Genomic DNA, 18,421 nt, shown 5'->3' with positions numbered 1-18,421 from the left:
GATTTTGATGGGGTTTGCATGTTATGTAGTATTTGCAAACTTCCAGAAAATGATGAAAATGATTGCCAACTTATAGATGAGGTGACCTATGATGTCACATGTTTACATTCAGACCGCCCTCTGTTGTTTCAAAGCAGGCAAAATAACACAGAAGTGTCTTTGACAGACCACATAAATCTCTTTCAAACTCAACTTTTAAAAACTATGTATATAGCTTGATGCATTTATAAACAAGATTGATACCATTTTTTGTATTATTTGCTTTGAAACCAAAGTTAATGAATAAAAATCAACTTCTTCCATGTAAACTATAGTGTTTTGTGCCTGACAGTTTTTATCACAGACCAACAGAGGGCGTATCAAATGTAAACACATGTCACCTCATCTATACATTCCCCTTGATCATGTCACATATGTCTTTAGTCACATAATGTGTTCCATGTTAATTGTGCTTATTGTTATTTTTGTTATTGTCTGTGTTAATTGTTTAATGTTTGTTTTCTCTCTCTTCCAACTCTAAAATTTCTTTCATTTGTTCAACATCATCTGCATGCTGATACACATGGTAACACATATTTTTCTTCATATTTTGCATTTCTTAATTACGATGCAAACAAACAGTGGCGGTATTAGAGTATGGAAGCATAATTTGCATCCATGGAGGGATTGCATCGTGAGACACAGGCGACATTTTTCAGTTTGAATCAATCAGGAAAATTTATTGGTGCTATTTGCTTTATAAACTTAATAAAACTTGCATCTCAACTAATCATTGCTTATTATCAAGGTGCATACATGTACTAACTAAACACATATTAGTTTACCAGCACATATTTCAACTTTATTGCAACTCATAAATGCAAGATAATGTGAATATATAATGGACATGTTTAGTGTGTTGGGCAAATCAAGGTCCTTTACTATCAATACTTAACCCTAACCGCCACCAGGCTTTTTGGCGACGGGAAGGGAAAGAAGGAAGGAATAAAGACAGAAAAGAAAGAGAGAAGTTGTTTGCTGTGGGTGGGATTCGAACCCGAGACCCTTCGCATGCCACGCACTGGATCGGCGACACTTTGCCACGGGTCTTGGGCTTCGCTGGCCAGCGAAACAGTTCCTATATATCACTTACGCCGATTGCGTCATCACACCACGTGGGATGCACGCACAAACATTCGAACAGCGCATATATCAAGTAGTATTTTGTAGTACACGGTCCTGTTAGGGTTAAGGAAGCCTATACTGAGTTTCGATAGTGGTAACCTAACCCTAACCGCCACTGGGCTTTTTGGCGACAGGAAGGGAAAGAAGGAAGGAATAAAGAGAGAAAGAAAGAGAGAAGTTGTTTGCTGTGGGTGGGATTCGAACCCGAGACCCTTCGTATGCCACGCACTGGATCGGTGACACTTTGCCATGAGTGTTGGGCTTCGCTGGCCATGCGAAACCGTGCCTATATATCACTTAGGGCGATTGCATCATCACACCACGTGGGATGCACGCACCCGAACAGCGCATATATCAAGTAGTATTTTGTAGTACATGGTCCTGTTAGGGTTAAAGCAATAATGTGTGATTTGCATAAAGAATAGATTCCCGTTTAAATGTTTGTTTTTCACTGATCACATTATCCCCTTTTAATTTCGAGCCAAATAAATGAGGTATAACGAAGAAAATTGCGATTTCATTCCAGCCCCTACAATGCGTGTACTACGCTCGCCGATCGTAACATGTTATACTACACAGAGCATCTCGCTCGACGTGTGTACACATATGCTGACATCCCTGGGAGATGTTAGCAAGCAGTCGATCGATGAACTCTGAATAAAACCGGGTCAACCCGGTTTTAATATAAAAAGTTAAATTTTACTGTTATTAAAGCACTTTAGGCTTAGTCTTTTACGTGGTATTTTAGTACACCACTGGGCATTATAATTATGCAAAAAGTAGAAATCCGAGTAAAATTGAGGGCGTTGCTGTGAAGCAGATCACACATTATGGCTTTAATTTATCTGATATATTTTATGCAACCCACTTGAAGAGTGACAAATGAGGTGTATTTTCAAGGAATAAATCATGGCACACCATCAGTCAGTTATCAAATGCCTACCACTAATAATTCAAGATGGCAAACTTTTACCATAAGGGGACTGACAAGTTTGCTGTGTTCACTTTAACATTAAACTTATTGTATGTAGTGCAATTTGCATGTCACAGTTATAACAGTTTTTGTATTATTTAAAACAAATCATGAAATGATGTAGCTTCAGATTTATATTTTCAAAGTCATGAATTTTCCTCAGTGCAAATGTATTTCTTATTTGTTAGCGCAAAATTGTATCTTTTATGTACATCTGCATTTCAGTTTTCTCTCTCCCTCTCATTTTCTATTATTTGATTTTACACTGCTGTTTATTTGTCCATCACTTTTGCACAGGTGCGACACCACAATTTTTGGGGGGTGTATGGAATTCGCAAAATGTGGAATTTTTTCCTAAAAAATTGCTTCATCATTGCTTAACTCCAATGCATAGATTTTGAGCATATATTTTGAAATATGGTCCTTTTGTTATAATTTTTTTTTTTTTTTTTTTGTAATTTTAGAATTTTTACTCTGAATAGTGGAAGTTTGGGTGTGTACTAATTACCTGGCTACTTGCCTGCTCTTGCATGCATCCCTTTCCTTCTTTGGCTGTATCACTTCTGATCAAATTCTCCGCCTCCAGAGGATTCAAAACTCTGCTGCCCGGCTCATTGTTAAAAAACGTAAATATGATCATATCACCCCATACTTTATGAGCTTCATTGGCTACCCATAAAATTCTGGATTCAGTTTAAATTATGTGTGTTTGCTTACCGGCACTTTGAGGGTACTTGAAATTCCTCAACGCTCCCTCCGTTCATCATCTGAAAAACTTCTCAGGACCCGCGTGTTAATTTATCATCTGCCGGTATGCGTTCCTTTTGTTATGCTGCCCCTGTAGCTTGGAATTCCCTTCCCAACAACATCCGCAATATCACTTCTCTTGCTCAATTCAAATGTAGTCTTAAAACTCATTTTTTCCAACATGCTTTCCCTGAATCTTAAGGTTTTTTGTGTTTCACTGTGTGTCCTTTGCTTTTTTGTTTTCGCGCCCTGAGACCTTTTTGATGATTTTTGCGCGGTATAAATACGCTCCATTGTTGTTATTATTATTATGTGTATGTGCTTTTGTGCATCATCTCTCTGTCCTCTATTTGTCCTCAGGCCATTGCATTCCCATCTGTCAAAAGTTGTGTCTCACAGTTCTTAAATATATTTTGCATCCACATTTCCATCTCCATCATTACACATTGTTTTAAGTTTTGTTTGTGTGTTTGTTTGTGACATTTCAAATGTAACAGTTTAAACTTGATGACAAATTAACGATCATGAAATGTTTGTTTTATTCTTCATGTAACCATTAACTATAAACACATCATTATTTTCTTCCATTTTTGCATGTTTTTTTATTTTAAACTCACAGTGACAGGACAGTTAGTGTGTGGCAACCCAGAGAAGAGTCATGACCTTTGACCCACCCTTAACCTCTGACATGGCAGCTGTTTGCGTGGTATACCACAGACATTCACATTGATCACTTCTACTTAATATGTTTAACTGTGTATCTTACAACTATTATTAAGACATGTATTATGAAAGCATGAAAAATGTTCATGTCACCAATAAAGAATAGTAAGAATTTAATTACAAGATGTGTAAGGCCTAATATTTAAAATGTACCAACTGTAACTCAAAGAGATCGTAGCCACAATATTGAAAATTTAACTTACCTTGATTTTTCGACATTTGACAAAAGTGCTTGGTAGTTTTTTGGTGTATTCACCCTTCTGACAACCTTTGGTGACCTTTGGTTAAATCATGGCAAGATATGCATAGGATGTTGACAGACCCAAAACAAATTCTTGATCTAGTCCATTGATTTCCTGTTGAAGAAAATAGCCACATATAGTAAACAGGGATTCTTCTCTCCTTCCCTGTCTTTCTAGAGAGGTATGTGTCACTTGATAAGAATTCATTTCAAATTTGTGCTGATTCTCTTATTCTGGTCAATGGTATTTGCTAGTAGTAGTGTAATGTACCTACACATTTCAATATTCATTAAATGGGCTATTCCATCTAAAATCCACACTACCCCTGTGGAAGATTTTGGAAATATGTTCCACAGGGGGATTATGAATTTCAAATGGAATAATATATAGCATCTGAATCTTCCAGGGTGAGTTTCAAATGGAGCTGCCTAATGTGTTCATTCCGTTTGAAATTCATACTCGCCCTGTGGAACATATTTCTAAAATCTTCCCTAGGGTAGTGTGGATTTTAAATAAAATAGCCCAATACAAGATTTCACAATTTAAACAGGTTGCTAATAAAATATATTTTATTGCATGTAGGATTATGTAGACTAAAAAGAGGTGGGCAACATGCAGATGACAAGCAAAACAATTAACTGTTTTAATGGATGAAAATGATCCTGTCATCATTTCGGTGTGATATTGTGATTTCAGTATGTGAAATAGTGGATGCATACACTTGTCTAGGCTGAAATTGATGTTCCTATATATTAAAACACCCAGGTATTATATATAGGACTTCCCATATCATATTGTGTGCTCCCATATCACTCCTATATTAAATCATGCATTAACAATAACAATATTAGTACATTAAAGGTAATATCTTGCCAATATAATCTTATGTTTCATTGTAATCTATACACAGATTAATCTCATGTCTAAATCTAACTATAATCTACTTGTTAGTATAGATGGTGAATGTTCCTGTAAAAGAGGAAGCCCTGTCAGAGCAGTTCTTCTGGGTGAACCATATCTGCCTGGTTATCAAATTAATCAGTGACAAGGTTATCTCTGAATTTGACAGGTTCTGATGGATGATTTAATGTTATTGCATCAATTAGCACCTGTCAAATTCAGAGATAACCTTGTTACTGATTAATTTGATAACCAGGCAGGTTTGGTTCACCCCAGAAGAACTGCTCTGGCGGGGTTTCCTCTTAAAGTACATTTTTTAATACTTCCATGGTTTGGGTGCGGGATGGTGAAGATTGATAATGCGAGGTTTCCACCCCTTCTGCGATGATGACCAATGATTCTTGTTGTCATGACCGTTGATCAGCCAATCAGTGCAATTGTTCATCACTGCTGTGTTTATGCTCTTATACACTCGACGCACAGTACAGACCATAGAAGTATTAAAGAATTTACTTCAAGCATGTATGACATGATTTGATCCAGCCTACCCAAAAGGAGGGAGTTGTTAAATTAAGATTCAGGGAAAATTGATAAAAACTAATCACTTTGAAACCAAGCATGTTAGGACTGCAAGGACTTCAACAAAAGTATGCTTGTTTATTAAATTGATGATAATACATCAATTTACAAAATGACACATTTGCTCTGATTGGATCAGGTTATGTCTTATATACATCATTTGTGATGTGATCAAGCAAAATCAATCTGATGTCGGATTAAATCAAACTCCACATTTTTATATTTCTAGCCCGATTTCACTGAAAATCCAATGTTTCTATGTTACAAAGTTATTCAAAGTTTAGTCATAATAAAAACAAAGGAATTACATGAGAAATACGGACACATTTTCCCCATATCTGCAAATTAGAATTTCCGACTTCCGACTGGTTTTGATTGATCACATCAAATTTACGTTATGAAGCACTTATTACCATACTTATACAATCATATTGATATCGCCAGTAAAATACTGGTTTACTGGTTTAACATAGCAGAAGATAGTTGTATTTTGATGTGGTTAATATACTGCTCATTAAAAAATGTTATGGATGGACCAATTGTGATGCAAGTTTCTGCAAGCATCATACACTGTAGGTTTCTAAGGATATGATTATGTCTGGTTGATTGTAAAGTTACCATCAAAAACTGACATTCCATTTGTGTAGCCTTTTTCTGAAAATATGAAAACATTCCTCAACAAATTTATAAATGTTATTGCTGGATAGTTAGCACAAAAATGTTTTTATTTGGATAACAGAAAATGATTGCTGGTTTATTTTCTTGAAATATATATGGTAGCAGATGTTTTGGTAATGCCAAGTTTGCCTTGGATGTCATTATGCAAATGAGGTAGTTCTAAGAGGTGATTGGATGAAACAAGTCACATGGCGCAATATTTAATGATATTGCTGCAAAAAGGCACATTTTTAGTAATATATAGAGTTGAGATTAATATACTGTTAGTAATTACATGAGCAGGAAGATAGATATTTGTTCAAAGTTTAAATAATCTATTTTGTCAAAATGTTGCACAATCAAGTATAGTATAATAATGTGGTGATGGGCCTTGCTAAAAATAACAATGGACAATGACCAAATGGTACAAATGGTATTGTACCTTATTCATGTTTAGTTTAACAAAAGCTAACAACAGTTGTATGGTAGTGTAAAGTGCAATGTGTATAAAAAAATATTTGTAGTTAATATTGCAGCATTTAAAGCAACCTTCGTATATATGTAAAATGCTTGAAACCAAAACAAAGAAAGGCAGCAACATAAGAAGATTTTAAAATTCCATTATATATTGGTGTGCGGTCAAGCAGTTCCTGCCACATTAGCATTTTCATCCTGTTGACTGTTCAGAAGTAGCTCTGAAGCAGGGGGCAGCCTGGTGTCACGACTATGTCAAAATGTCTGAAATGCGGCCTGCCGGTTCAAAATGGTTGGCCTGCTTTTAAGTGATACAGTGGCCTATTCCAGTTGGAAATCCATATACCCCCTATGGAAGACATGACCTTAATCTTCCACTCATGGGGTGAAAATTTCAAATGGGGTTACCAGTACCTGAATGGGCGATTCCATATGAAATATACACCACTTGTGTGGAAGATCAAGGTCATGTTTTCCATTGGGGGCGTATGGATTTCAACTGGATAGCCCAATACTACATCCACACTGGGCAAGTCTTTTCGTATCTGAGCTAATATCTGATATAAACTTAACAGGTACTGGCGTAATCAGTTACCTAACTAGTGTACCGGTAGTTCAAAATGGGAAAAAGGGAAAGGTTGGAGTTAAAATCTTCTTATGTGCCGATGATGTCAATGCAATATGTTCTTGTGCCTTTGCTGATGAGATTGTAATATAAAATGTGAAAATGAGAAGTCTTGATTTGGACAATGCAAGAATAATTTCACTGTCTGTTAAAAATTCATGTTTTGTTTCTGTTTTTGTAGAGTTTCGTTTATATTTGCCCTGATTTGATATTAAACAAGTTGGACGCATTTATTTCTTTAAGATTTTGCTTTAATTTGTAACACATTCCAGTATATGAAAGATATATCGATATATCAAAATTTAAGCAAAAGAAAAGGTTAATAATCATCAAAATATTTTGTACCAGCAATGTTTATACAGAATGACTGATTCACAATTTATTTTAGCCTGCGCAATTGTAGAGTTCAGATCCAAAAGCGGATAAACATTTTTTCAAACTTGATGAGTTAAGGTCAGCATCTTTAAAAATTGAACAAATTTTAATCTTTGCCCAGAGCAGCCAGCGCACATAAACGTTGAAAGAAAAAAACATAGTGCATCTGGTCGGATTTGATATAATATTATACTTCATAACGCTCTAGCCAACTCGGCCACAGAGGCACGCTGGAGAAAAGCGTAAGATACAAATCTATAGGTATTCGGTTCAAATGATCTCTGTCGTATTCCTATCGGAAGGCATCAGAACTGCATATTTGTAACAAATACACCAAGTCACATAGGTGTGAAAGTTATTATTCTTAAAGTTCCCTGCACTGGTAGGATGAACAAATTTTAATTTCTCCAGAGCAGGATAGTTTTTGAAATTATGATATTTTCTTATTATTTTCTTTATAATTTGACCAGTTATATTATTTGCCTCTATCTCAATTTATGCAAAATAGGTGTATCTGTTTTTGGATCTGAACTCTGCAGCATTATTGTAGATTGCAAATATGGAAAAAATATTGCAAATTATACATTTCTCGTTCATTTCTGAGGTATGAACTCAGTTACAACTCCAGGAGCTAAGTATATAATAATATTAGTAAGATATTAATTTGCATTTTATCTCAGGTATATTGTTTTCAATAACTGCATGGTCCTTAATTTTTTGTCAAAAATTATATAAATATGTTGTAGTGGACAAGCAAACTTGTATTATTATTGTACTGTAATGGTGACGGGAAATCAGACATATTGTGAAAGTTCAAAAGTTGGACGGTTAGGTCAGTTGTACATGTAAATAAGATAATATAAATTCTATAGCACTGAATGTATGGTATGAGTGCATATTGTGAGGTGTGCAAATTGGACAAGCTGAATGTGTGAGGAATGCCGCTAATATTGGATGTTACACAAATTTCACATATCTAGGGGGCTCTATTTAGTGTAAAGTGTGCTGAGGCTTGTGGATCAACGTCTAGACGCGTTGTGCCTGTGCGTAGCACACTATAAATCACTGCACTTATTTTTCTAGTTTGTAGCTATACTAAGGGGATGAATTTTATTTCATTTGCCGACTAAATGTATTTATTTTATTCAACCCATTAATCGTCTTCCAGTTACCCTATTCATTCCATTATGTGCCCATGCCCCACCCAGCAATTTACAACTTGAAAAACATGATCAAATTGCTTGCCGACTCAAATTACTATTTCAAGTGTACTCGCAGAGTGGCTAGTGGTGGGACTTTTACATGCAGCCTTGAAATGCCTAAATTGATCATCAAAACAACCCATCGTCGTTGGGCAGGAAAAACCTTGATATGTAATTTCAAAGGTCAAATGCAAAACCTCATATGTGACCCGGCAGCACAAACGAGCCGTAAATTCCCTAAATTGTATTCTGAGTTATGGTGTAAAATGTGTACGAAGGTCGTATTCAACGGTCACTTAAGCTGGCGCGACATCTGTCTTATTTTGATAGTCACAACACCAATCAATAATCCTATTATTGAAGTGGATAATAAGCTTCTACCTTAGATGGCTATAGAACTTTTAATAGCTCTGGTCTTTGTTTGCTTTTGCTAAATCCTTTTCAAGTGGTGGGTTACCAGGCATTGTATTTTGTATAGGTATGCATAACCAACAATTAACAATGAGAGAACCTTCTTAAACCTCGTTGACTTGGGGATGATTTGAAATGACCGCCAATTATGACTGTTTGATATTTATTGCCAGCAATGTGGAAAAAGAGACACACATAGAAACGAAAAAAGCTATAATTTTGTTGAAGGAGCAAAGTTTAACTAACCATAACTCCGCTTCTGAATATCGTTTGAAGTCAAATGATATACCATTTTTAAGTCCATGATGTTTATTTTTAAACACGAAATAAAACAAAATTGACCGGGGAGGAATTTACGGCTCATTAGCCGTGGACGGTCACATATGTAATTTTTGATCACCTCAATTTCAAGCAGAAATCACAGCGAATCAAACAGTAGTCTAGTTCAAAAAGATTTCGCCTCTGCATAACTAAAACTACAAAAAGACTGCTCTTTTTGCGTAATAAACTGACCTGTTTTTAACCAATTGTTCATTTTTTGTGTCTATTGTAAATTTCAACATGAATGACACATATTAGGTTTTTCCTGCCCAGCGATGCCTAAAATTATAGTTAGGATAAATCCTATTGCATGAGAAAAGACAAAATTGGACCTAGAAATCATGAGTGGTTTGTTTTGCGGTGATGTCATCTTGAATCATGAACTGAACTAGCTTTCATTTGTAAACATGGTGCCCTAACCAGGTGGTGAAAGAGAGTATAATATGTACTGGTAAATGTAGTTTTTTTCACTGATGAAAAAATGATGCATCCACCCAAAATTACTTTGGTAAGAGCTGGGTGCTTAATGGAATGAATATGGTACACGTATATCATAGTATACTGTTTCCTTCAAATGCTCAGACTGACAGTATGATAAATGCATTATTACAAGGGATAAAATGTGCAATGTGATCAGTAAAAACTTATAAAAATATGAAATTGTAACATATATTATCAGAATGTTAATTATTTGAACAAAAAAACAATCAAATTATGTTATATATGCTTGTGTGTCATTGTTGTTTATTGTTTGAAGAAAGAATCATAAAACAGCTAACCAATGAGAAGAGTTGTTATAGTGGATGGAAAGTACACTTCATTTCATTGGCCAACAGGATATCAAGCCCACTAGCACATTTGCCTTCATGAATTCATTTAGTTTGTGAAAATTTTGTCTTGTGTTTGAGCAGGAAAGCAATAAGAAATGCTATTATATGTGATTGTATATTTCAGTTTAGTTTTGATCAAATACAAAACCATATGTTGTAATAATATTGATTATATCACAATGAAGAAAGTCCATTGTAATAATTTTGTAATTGTAAGTTCTAACCTTATGGGCACTACCAGCCTGAGAGTAGTCTCAGCAACCAGCCAGGGTTGCCAAAAAATTTCAGCCCAAATCGCGGGTCAAATAATTGAAAAGTCACCCAATTTTTCTCTCTACCATTGGTTTCTATGGGGCAGGAAACTATCAGAAGTAACAGGAACTATCGGAAGTTAATTTTAAGTCCTCAGAAAAAAGTGATCCCAATGCGATAAAAAAACTGCGATTGACCAATAAAGTGGCATTATTTGCTCATATTTATTAGGTGTAATAATACAAGATACATGTATCCCAGGTTATTGATGACTTTGATGCTTGTGTTGCTCTAAAACGAAGATATGATAATGTATGCATCACATAATTAAACTTGTACAAGCTTGAGTAGACTGTATTTTCTATTTTTATATTGCACAGATTTCAATGGCTTATTATGGAAAAGTTTATTTTTGGCAAATTGTGATGTTGAATGTTGATATAGCGGACAAGCAAATTAGCAGTTGCATCGAGTTATGCAAGATGGATGTGAATGTTGCCATTTCAATTAATGAACTGACTTTTTGTGAGAAAAATTATAAGCGCAGTTTCACATTCCAAAATTCATGTGGTAACAGTAACACAATTGCAATAGAAATGGGTTCTCTACTCCCAGAAATGATTCATCACTTGCTTTTTATAATCACACTTATTGAATTCCTTTAAGCAACATTCACCATGACCAATGCATCCTCTAGACTTTGTTAACAGACTCATTTAATAAGGGGAGGTTAATTGATAATTTAAGACCCCCTTTCCCTACACAATAAGTGGCACATATGAGAAACCTACCTGTATATCCATTATGATCATATGCATACTGATGGAACCACCAAGTAAAATGGAATAACTTTTGCCTCTTGCTAGTTGCAAAGTTTAACATTGCACAATGTGTAGTGCTTCCATTGTTCTAGACTCATTAATGAATTATTCTTTTTCATATGCACACAAAAGTAGGCTACTATTAAGGGCTTTCCTTAAATTAGAGAACTGGGACTCTAGCACTCACCAGTGTCTTAGCTAGCCACCCGTCTGAATGATGGGGAATTAGCTCCTGGGACGGGTAAAATTAATGCCTTTGACAGATGCAACATTATAATTGTAGGTGTTCAGATAGGCTATTAACCTTTTTCATGGACCAGATTTGCAAAACAATACATAATATATTTGAACCCCCCAATGGGCTGCAGAAGTCTGGTAAATGTTTTAAAGGTCAAATTAGGACAGGCAATTTTATTCAAATGACGGGCAAACCTCAATTCCCTGTCTCTTAGTAACCATTTCAGTAAATGCATACAAAATAAAGTAGTTTTGCAGTATGTGATATATTAAACATTGAGAAATAGTTGTATGAAGTTTTACAAAAACTGTATGTTTCATGAATTTGATGTGGGTATTTATCATTATCAGCATGTTTGAATACTTGGCATTAACTGTGTAAAAAACATTGTTTGTGATGCGAACAAAGACAAAAATTCATTCTCTGCACAAAGTCTCAAATTAAATCAAATACAAATCACAACAGCATTATTCCATTATAAGTATATTTATTTCTAGTTCCAGAAGTTACAAAACAACAACCATGTTGTAGTCTTTCATGGAATATTAAACATGATACAAGATATGTTTCCATGTATGCATTATGATGACAGTTATGAGAAATAAAAATTATAACCAACAAGATTGTTGGAACACAAACTAACATTCAAGGCCTATTGTGTTATTTTGTCAAACTTTCGGTCGATCCTTCATGTAATTATTTCGTGTAAGCTAATCCTAAGCCTAATCCTAACCCTAATCCTAACCCTAATCCTAACCCTAATCCTAACCCTAAACTAACCCTAACCTTAACCCTAACCCTAACCCTAATTTCGTGTAAAATTACATGAAGGAATAACCAAACTTTCTGAACAAAGGTAAATGTTCGCCTAATGGTTCTATGGGCTCTGTTGACATTAGTGGAATTTTTGGCTTGCCCTCCGTAAAATTCCCACCAGCAAATAAGGGCACAGAACCTTAATGCTCTGTATTTGTACATGAAATTTACTTAAAGGAGCCAAATTGCACCCTTAAGCGAATCTTTACGGTATTAAGGGAACTGGAATGAGCGTTTAGACAGCATTTTTGTGGGACATGAGAGCACATCAGACCTATCAATTGCATTCTGAATCGAAGAATGTCTTTCTGATATCAAATAATTTTCATTTTATGAAATTCACGATATAATACAAATTTTATGACAAATTATTAAAATTTGATATTTTTCACATTTGGAGATATAACAGTCCTCAAGTAAGTTTTATAAATTTAATGATATAGTCTTAAAGTGTATGTAGCTGGGAGGAAAAGCCGACGATCAATTGAAAATTTTGACCTTTCATAGTGAAGTTATGGATTTTTTTTCCCAAAAAGACCTAATTTTTTTTGGTGTTTTGGGGAAAACAATCCATATCTTCAATACAAAAAGGTCAACATTTTCAATTGATCATCGGCTTTTCATCCCACCTACATACACTTTAGGTAGAAATCATCAGATTTATAAAGTTTACTTCGAGTACTGTTAAATATCAAAATATCAATTTTAATGATTTGCCATAAAATGTGTATTACATTGTGAATTTCAAAAATCAAAATTATTTGATATCAGAAGGCCATTCTTCGTATTCAGAATGCAATTCGATATGTCTGATGTGCTCTAATGTCCCACAATAAATACTTTCCAAACGTTCATACCCCTTCCCTTAATTCACAGTATTTGGGCCCGAGTGATAGGGCATCATATTCTTTATGCCCGGGCATAAGGAATTCTAAATCCACTGGATGATTTCAGTTTACTCCTATTTTGTCAATATTTCTGGTTTAAAGTTTGGCCTGTTCTTTTAATTAAATGCCTAATTGTTGGTCTAAAGTATATAAATGTATACATATTTAGAATGGCAAAGACTTGACAAATCCATCTGTGAGGTCAAATTTGGGAAAAAGTGCTCAGTTTTGGAGAAAACCCCAAAACAAAAACAAAAATTTGTTTTTAATTATTTAAAAAAACTCATTTTTGCTGAACCATGAAATGGTATCTGCCTATATTAGTGTATGTCCCTTACTTACTTACTTGCTTACTTACCAACCATTTGGTCTAAAATGGACATATCTTTAAATGCCACGAAGGTATGAACCCCCCAGTGGTGTCAAATGAAAGAGAAAGAAGTGAAGAATATGATAAAAATATTTCGTAACGTCAGAGGTCATCCAAGGGGTCACAGGGGTCAAAAAAGGTCATTTTAACCAAAAATGCTCCAATTAAGCTGAAATTTATATGCAATGATCCTTATGACATTCTAAACATGTTTAAAATATTTTAATATTCATTTAAGGTCATTAAGGGGTCATAAAGGGGTCAAAGGTCAAGTTTCCAAAAATGCTCCAATTGAGCTGATATTTAAATGCAATGATCTTTAAGACATTCTAAACATGTTTAAAATATTTTAAAATTCATTTAAGGTCATTAAGGGGTCAATAAAGGGGCCAAAGGTCAAGTTTTCAAAATGGTTCAATTGAGCTGAAATTTAAATGCAATGATCCTTATGACATTCTAAACATGTTTAAAATAATTTAATATTCATTTAAGGTCATTAAGGGGTCATAAAGGGGTCAAAGGTCAAATTTTCAAAATGCTCCAATTGAGCTGAAATTTAAATGCAATGATCCTCATGTTTAAAATAATTTAATATTCATTTAAGGTCATTAAGGGGTGATATATATACACATGTCCCACAATATACTGCCAAAGCCCCATGGTTCAGCTATGGTGCAGTAACCGCTCTAGTTTATTTTTTAATTGTTTTGAATTTTGACCGACTTTGAAAAATTTTCACCAAAATGGATGAAAATGCTCAATTTTGCGAAAAATTTTTAGGTGAAGTGGATAAAAATTATAAATATAAACACCAGTTCTGGATACATGTTTTACATCTAATTTTTTTTAATTAATAAAAAACATTTTTACTCAAGGTTTTTTTTTGTTATTTTGCCTAAAAATAAAAAAAACATGGGGATTTTCTCCAAGACTGAGCATTTCTGCCCAAATTTGACCTCGCAGATGGATTCATCAAGTCTTTGCTATTCTAAATAGTGTACTTTTACATACTTTAGACCAATAATTTAGCAGCTGTGAGGTCCAAGTTTCCATAATTCCAGGGTTAAGACCAACCTTAAAGGCATTCTCCTGATCAACTCTTTTTAAGTGACCTCAGACAATATTCTATTTTTTTGATCCCGTTAGTGACTTTAATGACATATCTCTCTTAATATTAAAGGAAGGTGACCCAATATATTTGAAAATACACTGAGCCAAAAAAGAAACTTATAATTTTTCACAAGGTCATAACTTAAAATCCTGTCTATCAAAATTAACCAAAATTACACACAAGATTGCCTCAATACTGTATTCTAAACACATGTCAGTAACTATGCAGTTGTCCAACTGACACAACAACAGCAAAAATGCACTGACATGCAACACCTGGACCACATTCACAGCGCAACAGATTTCTTTGACTGGGTTCCAATTATTCGCTTGTGAATGTGATCCCGGAAGCTGTTCTGTGTCAGTGCATTTTACTGTTGTGTCAGTTGGACAACTGCTTGGTTACTGACATGTGTTTAGAGTAGAGTATTGAAGTAATCTTGTGTGTAATTTTTGTTCATGTACAGGCGAATAATTGGAATCCAGCCAAAGAAATCTGTTGCGCTGTGAATGTGGTCCAGGAAGGTGTTGCATGTCAGTGCATTTTGCTGTTGTGTCAGTTGGATAACTGTTTGGTTACTGACCAGTGTTTAGAGTAGAGTATTGAAGTAATCCTGTGTGCAATTTTTGTTCATTTTTATGGAGAGGATTTTAAGATATGACCTTGTGAAAAATTATAAGTTTCTTTTTTTGGCTTAGTGTAGAATTAGTCCAAATTACTGACATTTATAAATTGTGATACTGGTAGTCTACAGTTTTTCATTAATGATATTCTTGTAATTAATTGATACCAAATGATTTTTCTCATTAACATACTGCCTAATGGCGCACCTGGGCTCCTTTGCCTTGGAGTAAATTTCATGTACAAATAGAGAGCTCCCTCCTCTAAAAATCCCAACAAGAATTAAGGGTATGTGCCTTAATTTGCTGGTGGGATTTTTATGGGAGGGCACTTTTAGTTTGTGTCTAAAATTCCAGTTATGTCAAGGGAGCCCATAGCGAACATCAAGGTATTGAAATTAGGAGTTCCAAATCCGTGTATTTTGGAAGATATCATCAAAAAACTGTCAAATTAGTCGAGAATGTGGTATACCACAGTTGAGACTAATTCAATAGTTTTTACTGGGCAAAGGGAAGCTTTACAATCTCAGAGGGTCAGTAGAAAAACAGAAACAGACTCTGCCAGTGAAGTGAAATGAAGTATAGCACTTACCAAACTCAAGGCTGGCAAAAATTAAAGTTAATTTTTATTACCTCCCGTCTGTGCTGTGCGCCGAGCGTACACAGGTGTAAACAGAGAGGTGATAAGCAATCACGCTGATTGGCTGATCAATGGTCTTGACAACAAGACAGTTGACCCATTGGTCATTGCCACGTAGAAGGGGAGGATACCTTGCCACTTCTACGCAATCGCCGATCACCAGCGTGTACCCAGACCATGGAAGTAATAAAATATTTCCTGTAGCCCCAGAATGGCACCAGCACTATAATAATAAGGCATTTTAAATAGTACTGCTTCATGTTTTAATTTAGTCTATTGGTTTCCTTTCATCTGATGACACTTCCAGCTGAATTGGAAGTCTTAGAACTATTGATTGGTTACAAAGACATGGTAGCCAATCAGAGATAATGGTTAAGAATGGTATAAGCTTAAAATTGCTGAGAGATCTAACAGCTTATTTCGATTGGTTACTCAGATGATTATATTATGTAGTTAACCAATCAGAGACTCTGTAAGACAGGCAGTAGTGTCCAAGTACTTCACTCAAGATTTCATGTTTTCTTTCTGAAATAGAAAAATAACCAAAGTATATATTAGTCAGAAGAGAAATAATTCATTGGTAGAGCACCAGCGCAGTCAGATGAGCACTTCATTATAATGCCTCTTTGAAGGTGTCTTGGGAAGTATTTCTTGAGCTGCATATCTCCTTGTCTTGTGTAGGCATCAAACAATTCTCTGAGGTCTCTGGACTTAGGACCAGACTCCGGTGGGTTATTATCCAGAAAATAAAATTGGTAAAGAAACTGGTATTTATACATTATCCATAATAATTTTTCAATATAAAATGGGACAAATATTCATCTGATTATTTGCACTTAAAAATACAACATTTTTAAAGTATCGTAACCCATCGGGTATAAGCCCACCCCCCTAGATGGGGGTGGAATTATAACCAGAGACAGGCTAGTACTTGAATTTTAAAATAAGAACAATCATCTCCATTTGTGTAAGTACCAGTAATTTCTATCATCTATATCAATTTTTTTTAAAGTATAGAATGTTAATTATCAACTGATATTCTTTTATACTTGTTCTTAAATGTGAGAGAGAAAAGCATTGATTTGATTTAAAAACTTAGTCAAAATTACTACTGGGCTTATACCCGAGTGCACACTCATTCCCAGAATGTTTTGAAAAACAAGGGTGGGCTTATAGCCAAAGGTAGGCTTATACCTGTGTGGTTATGGTATATAAAATAAAATAATAGCACATTCCTCCCCAGCTCATCCTTTCAATACAAGTGTACAGTTGCACCTTTCCTTTCATTATACCTTGAGTATATGCGGCAGCTGATCCAAAGCATCTTCATAATCCATCATCAGAGGTTGAAGGTCACCAGGTTTTACTGTGTGTTTCTCTATGCTAGTCTTACCAGCATTCTTCAACATGCTCTTAAACATTGGTACCTTTGATAAGAGGAGAAAAAAGGAAATAAATATCTCTGAATCTTCTGTGAATGTGTTGATTAAGAAATATTGAAGTAAAATATCAAATACAATAAATAAATTCAGCACTGTTAGGCCATAATCAGTGCAACTTTAGAAGCTGGAATGCTACTACCCTGTGATTATTTTGAGGATGGTGCATACGCACAGAAATAAAGTGCAGCTCATGAGAGGCGTACCCTATTAACTTTTACGGTAAATCTCATAAGTCTGTGCGGGTAGACCTGAGATGTCGTCATTTGACGTCACGTCGATGTGCACATCATTTAGCAAACATTAGCGCATTTCAAAGCAGGGAAGTGCGCAGTAACTATGTGCGTATCCGGTGTGACATCATCACAGGTCTACCTGCAAAGGCTCAATTATGGGATTTACTGAAAAGGTCAACTGTAAACATACATGTATCCCCATGTTCTTATTAATTATATGATTCACTGCTTGAATCATCGTGACGCTGGGAATGAGGCTATAGCGGTTTCCGTGGGAGAAGCAGTGAACCAAGTCACTTTTGCGAAAGCCATCATCCAAGATGGCGAAAGATGTGAGTAATATTCTGGATTTGTCTACCAAATAAGTATCTGATAACCAAACCTATCCTACAGATAAACCTGTTCAGTGAATTATATTCTTATTGATTAAAGTGTCCCAAATCCCATGACATGGTCTTAACCACTAAACATTCCAATATTTGGACTTTTCTTGTGCAACCTAATGACCGTTGGGATATTGCCCATTTCAAGCTATGAATAAAGCTATACTTTTGTTCGGCTGATAATTGGCGAAAACCGTTCGGTTTTGTAACTATGCACATCAATAAAATCCCAACTTATGCTCACATAAATTGATATAAGTGCGCATCTGCGTGCGTGGGCATTCGAAGCGAGGACTTGTGATACAAAGTGAGATAATAGCCTATACCCCCTATAGGAAGAGTGTTATCCAATGCACATACTCACAAAGCGAGGACTTGCATTTTG

General features: G+C 35.1%; 2 protein-coding genes across 2 annotated transcripts in view; one reads left to right on the top strand and one right to left on the bottom strand.

Annotated features, from left to right (window-relative positions):
• LOC140166145 (kinesin-like protein KIF21A) overlaps positions 1-8,867 on the top strand; it is a 126,980-nt gene extending 118,113 nt beyond the window's left edge. The window contains 1 exon segment of the mRNA XM_072189535.1: positions 3,504-8,867. Coding sequence (XP_072045636.1) covers positions 3,504-3,546 — 43 coding nt within the window. The 3' untranslated portion in view covers positions 3,547-8,867.
• Positions 8,868-15,721: 6,854 nt separating this feature from the next.
• Positions 15,722-18,421, bottom strand: part of LOC140166144 (ATP-dependent RNA helicase DDX51-like) — a 31,666-nt gene continuing 28,966 nt past the window's right edge. Inside the window, exons 13-14 of the mRNA XM_072189533.1 lie at positions 17,271-17,405; positions 15,722-16,503 (exon numbers count right to left, since the gene is read on the bottom strand). Coding sequence (XP_072045634.1) covers positions 16,483-16,503; positions 17,271-17,405 — 156 coding nt within the window. The 3' untranslated portion in view covers positions 15,722-16,482. The remainder of the gene's footprint in view (positions 16,504-17,270; positions 17,406-18,421) is intronic.

The sequence above is a fragment of the Amphiura filiformis genome, chromosome 12 (genome assembly GCF_039555335.1).
Source record: "Amphiura filiformis chromosome 12, Afil_fr2py, whole genome shotgun sequence".
NCBI classification, from domain to species: Eukaryota; Metazoa; Echinodermata; class Ophiuroidea; order Amphilepidida; family Amphiuridae; genus Amphiura; species Amphiura filiformis.
The sequence above is the reverse complement of the archived record's forward strand: the minus strand, read 5'-3'. Positions and strand labels throughout refer to the sequence as shown.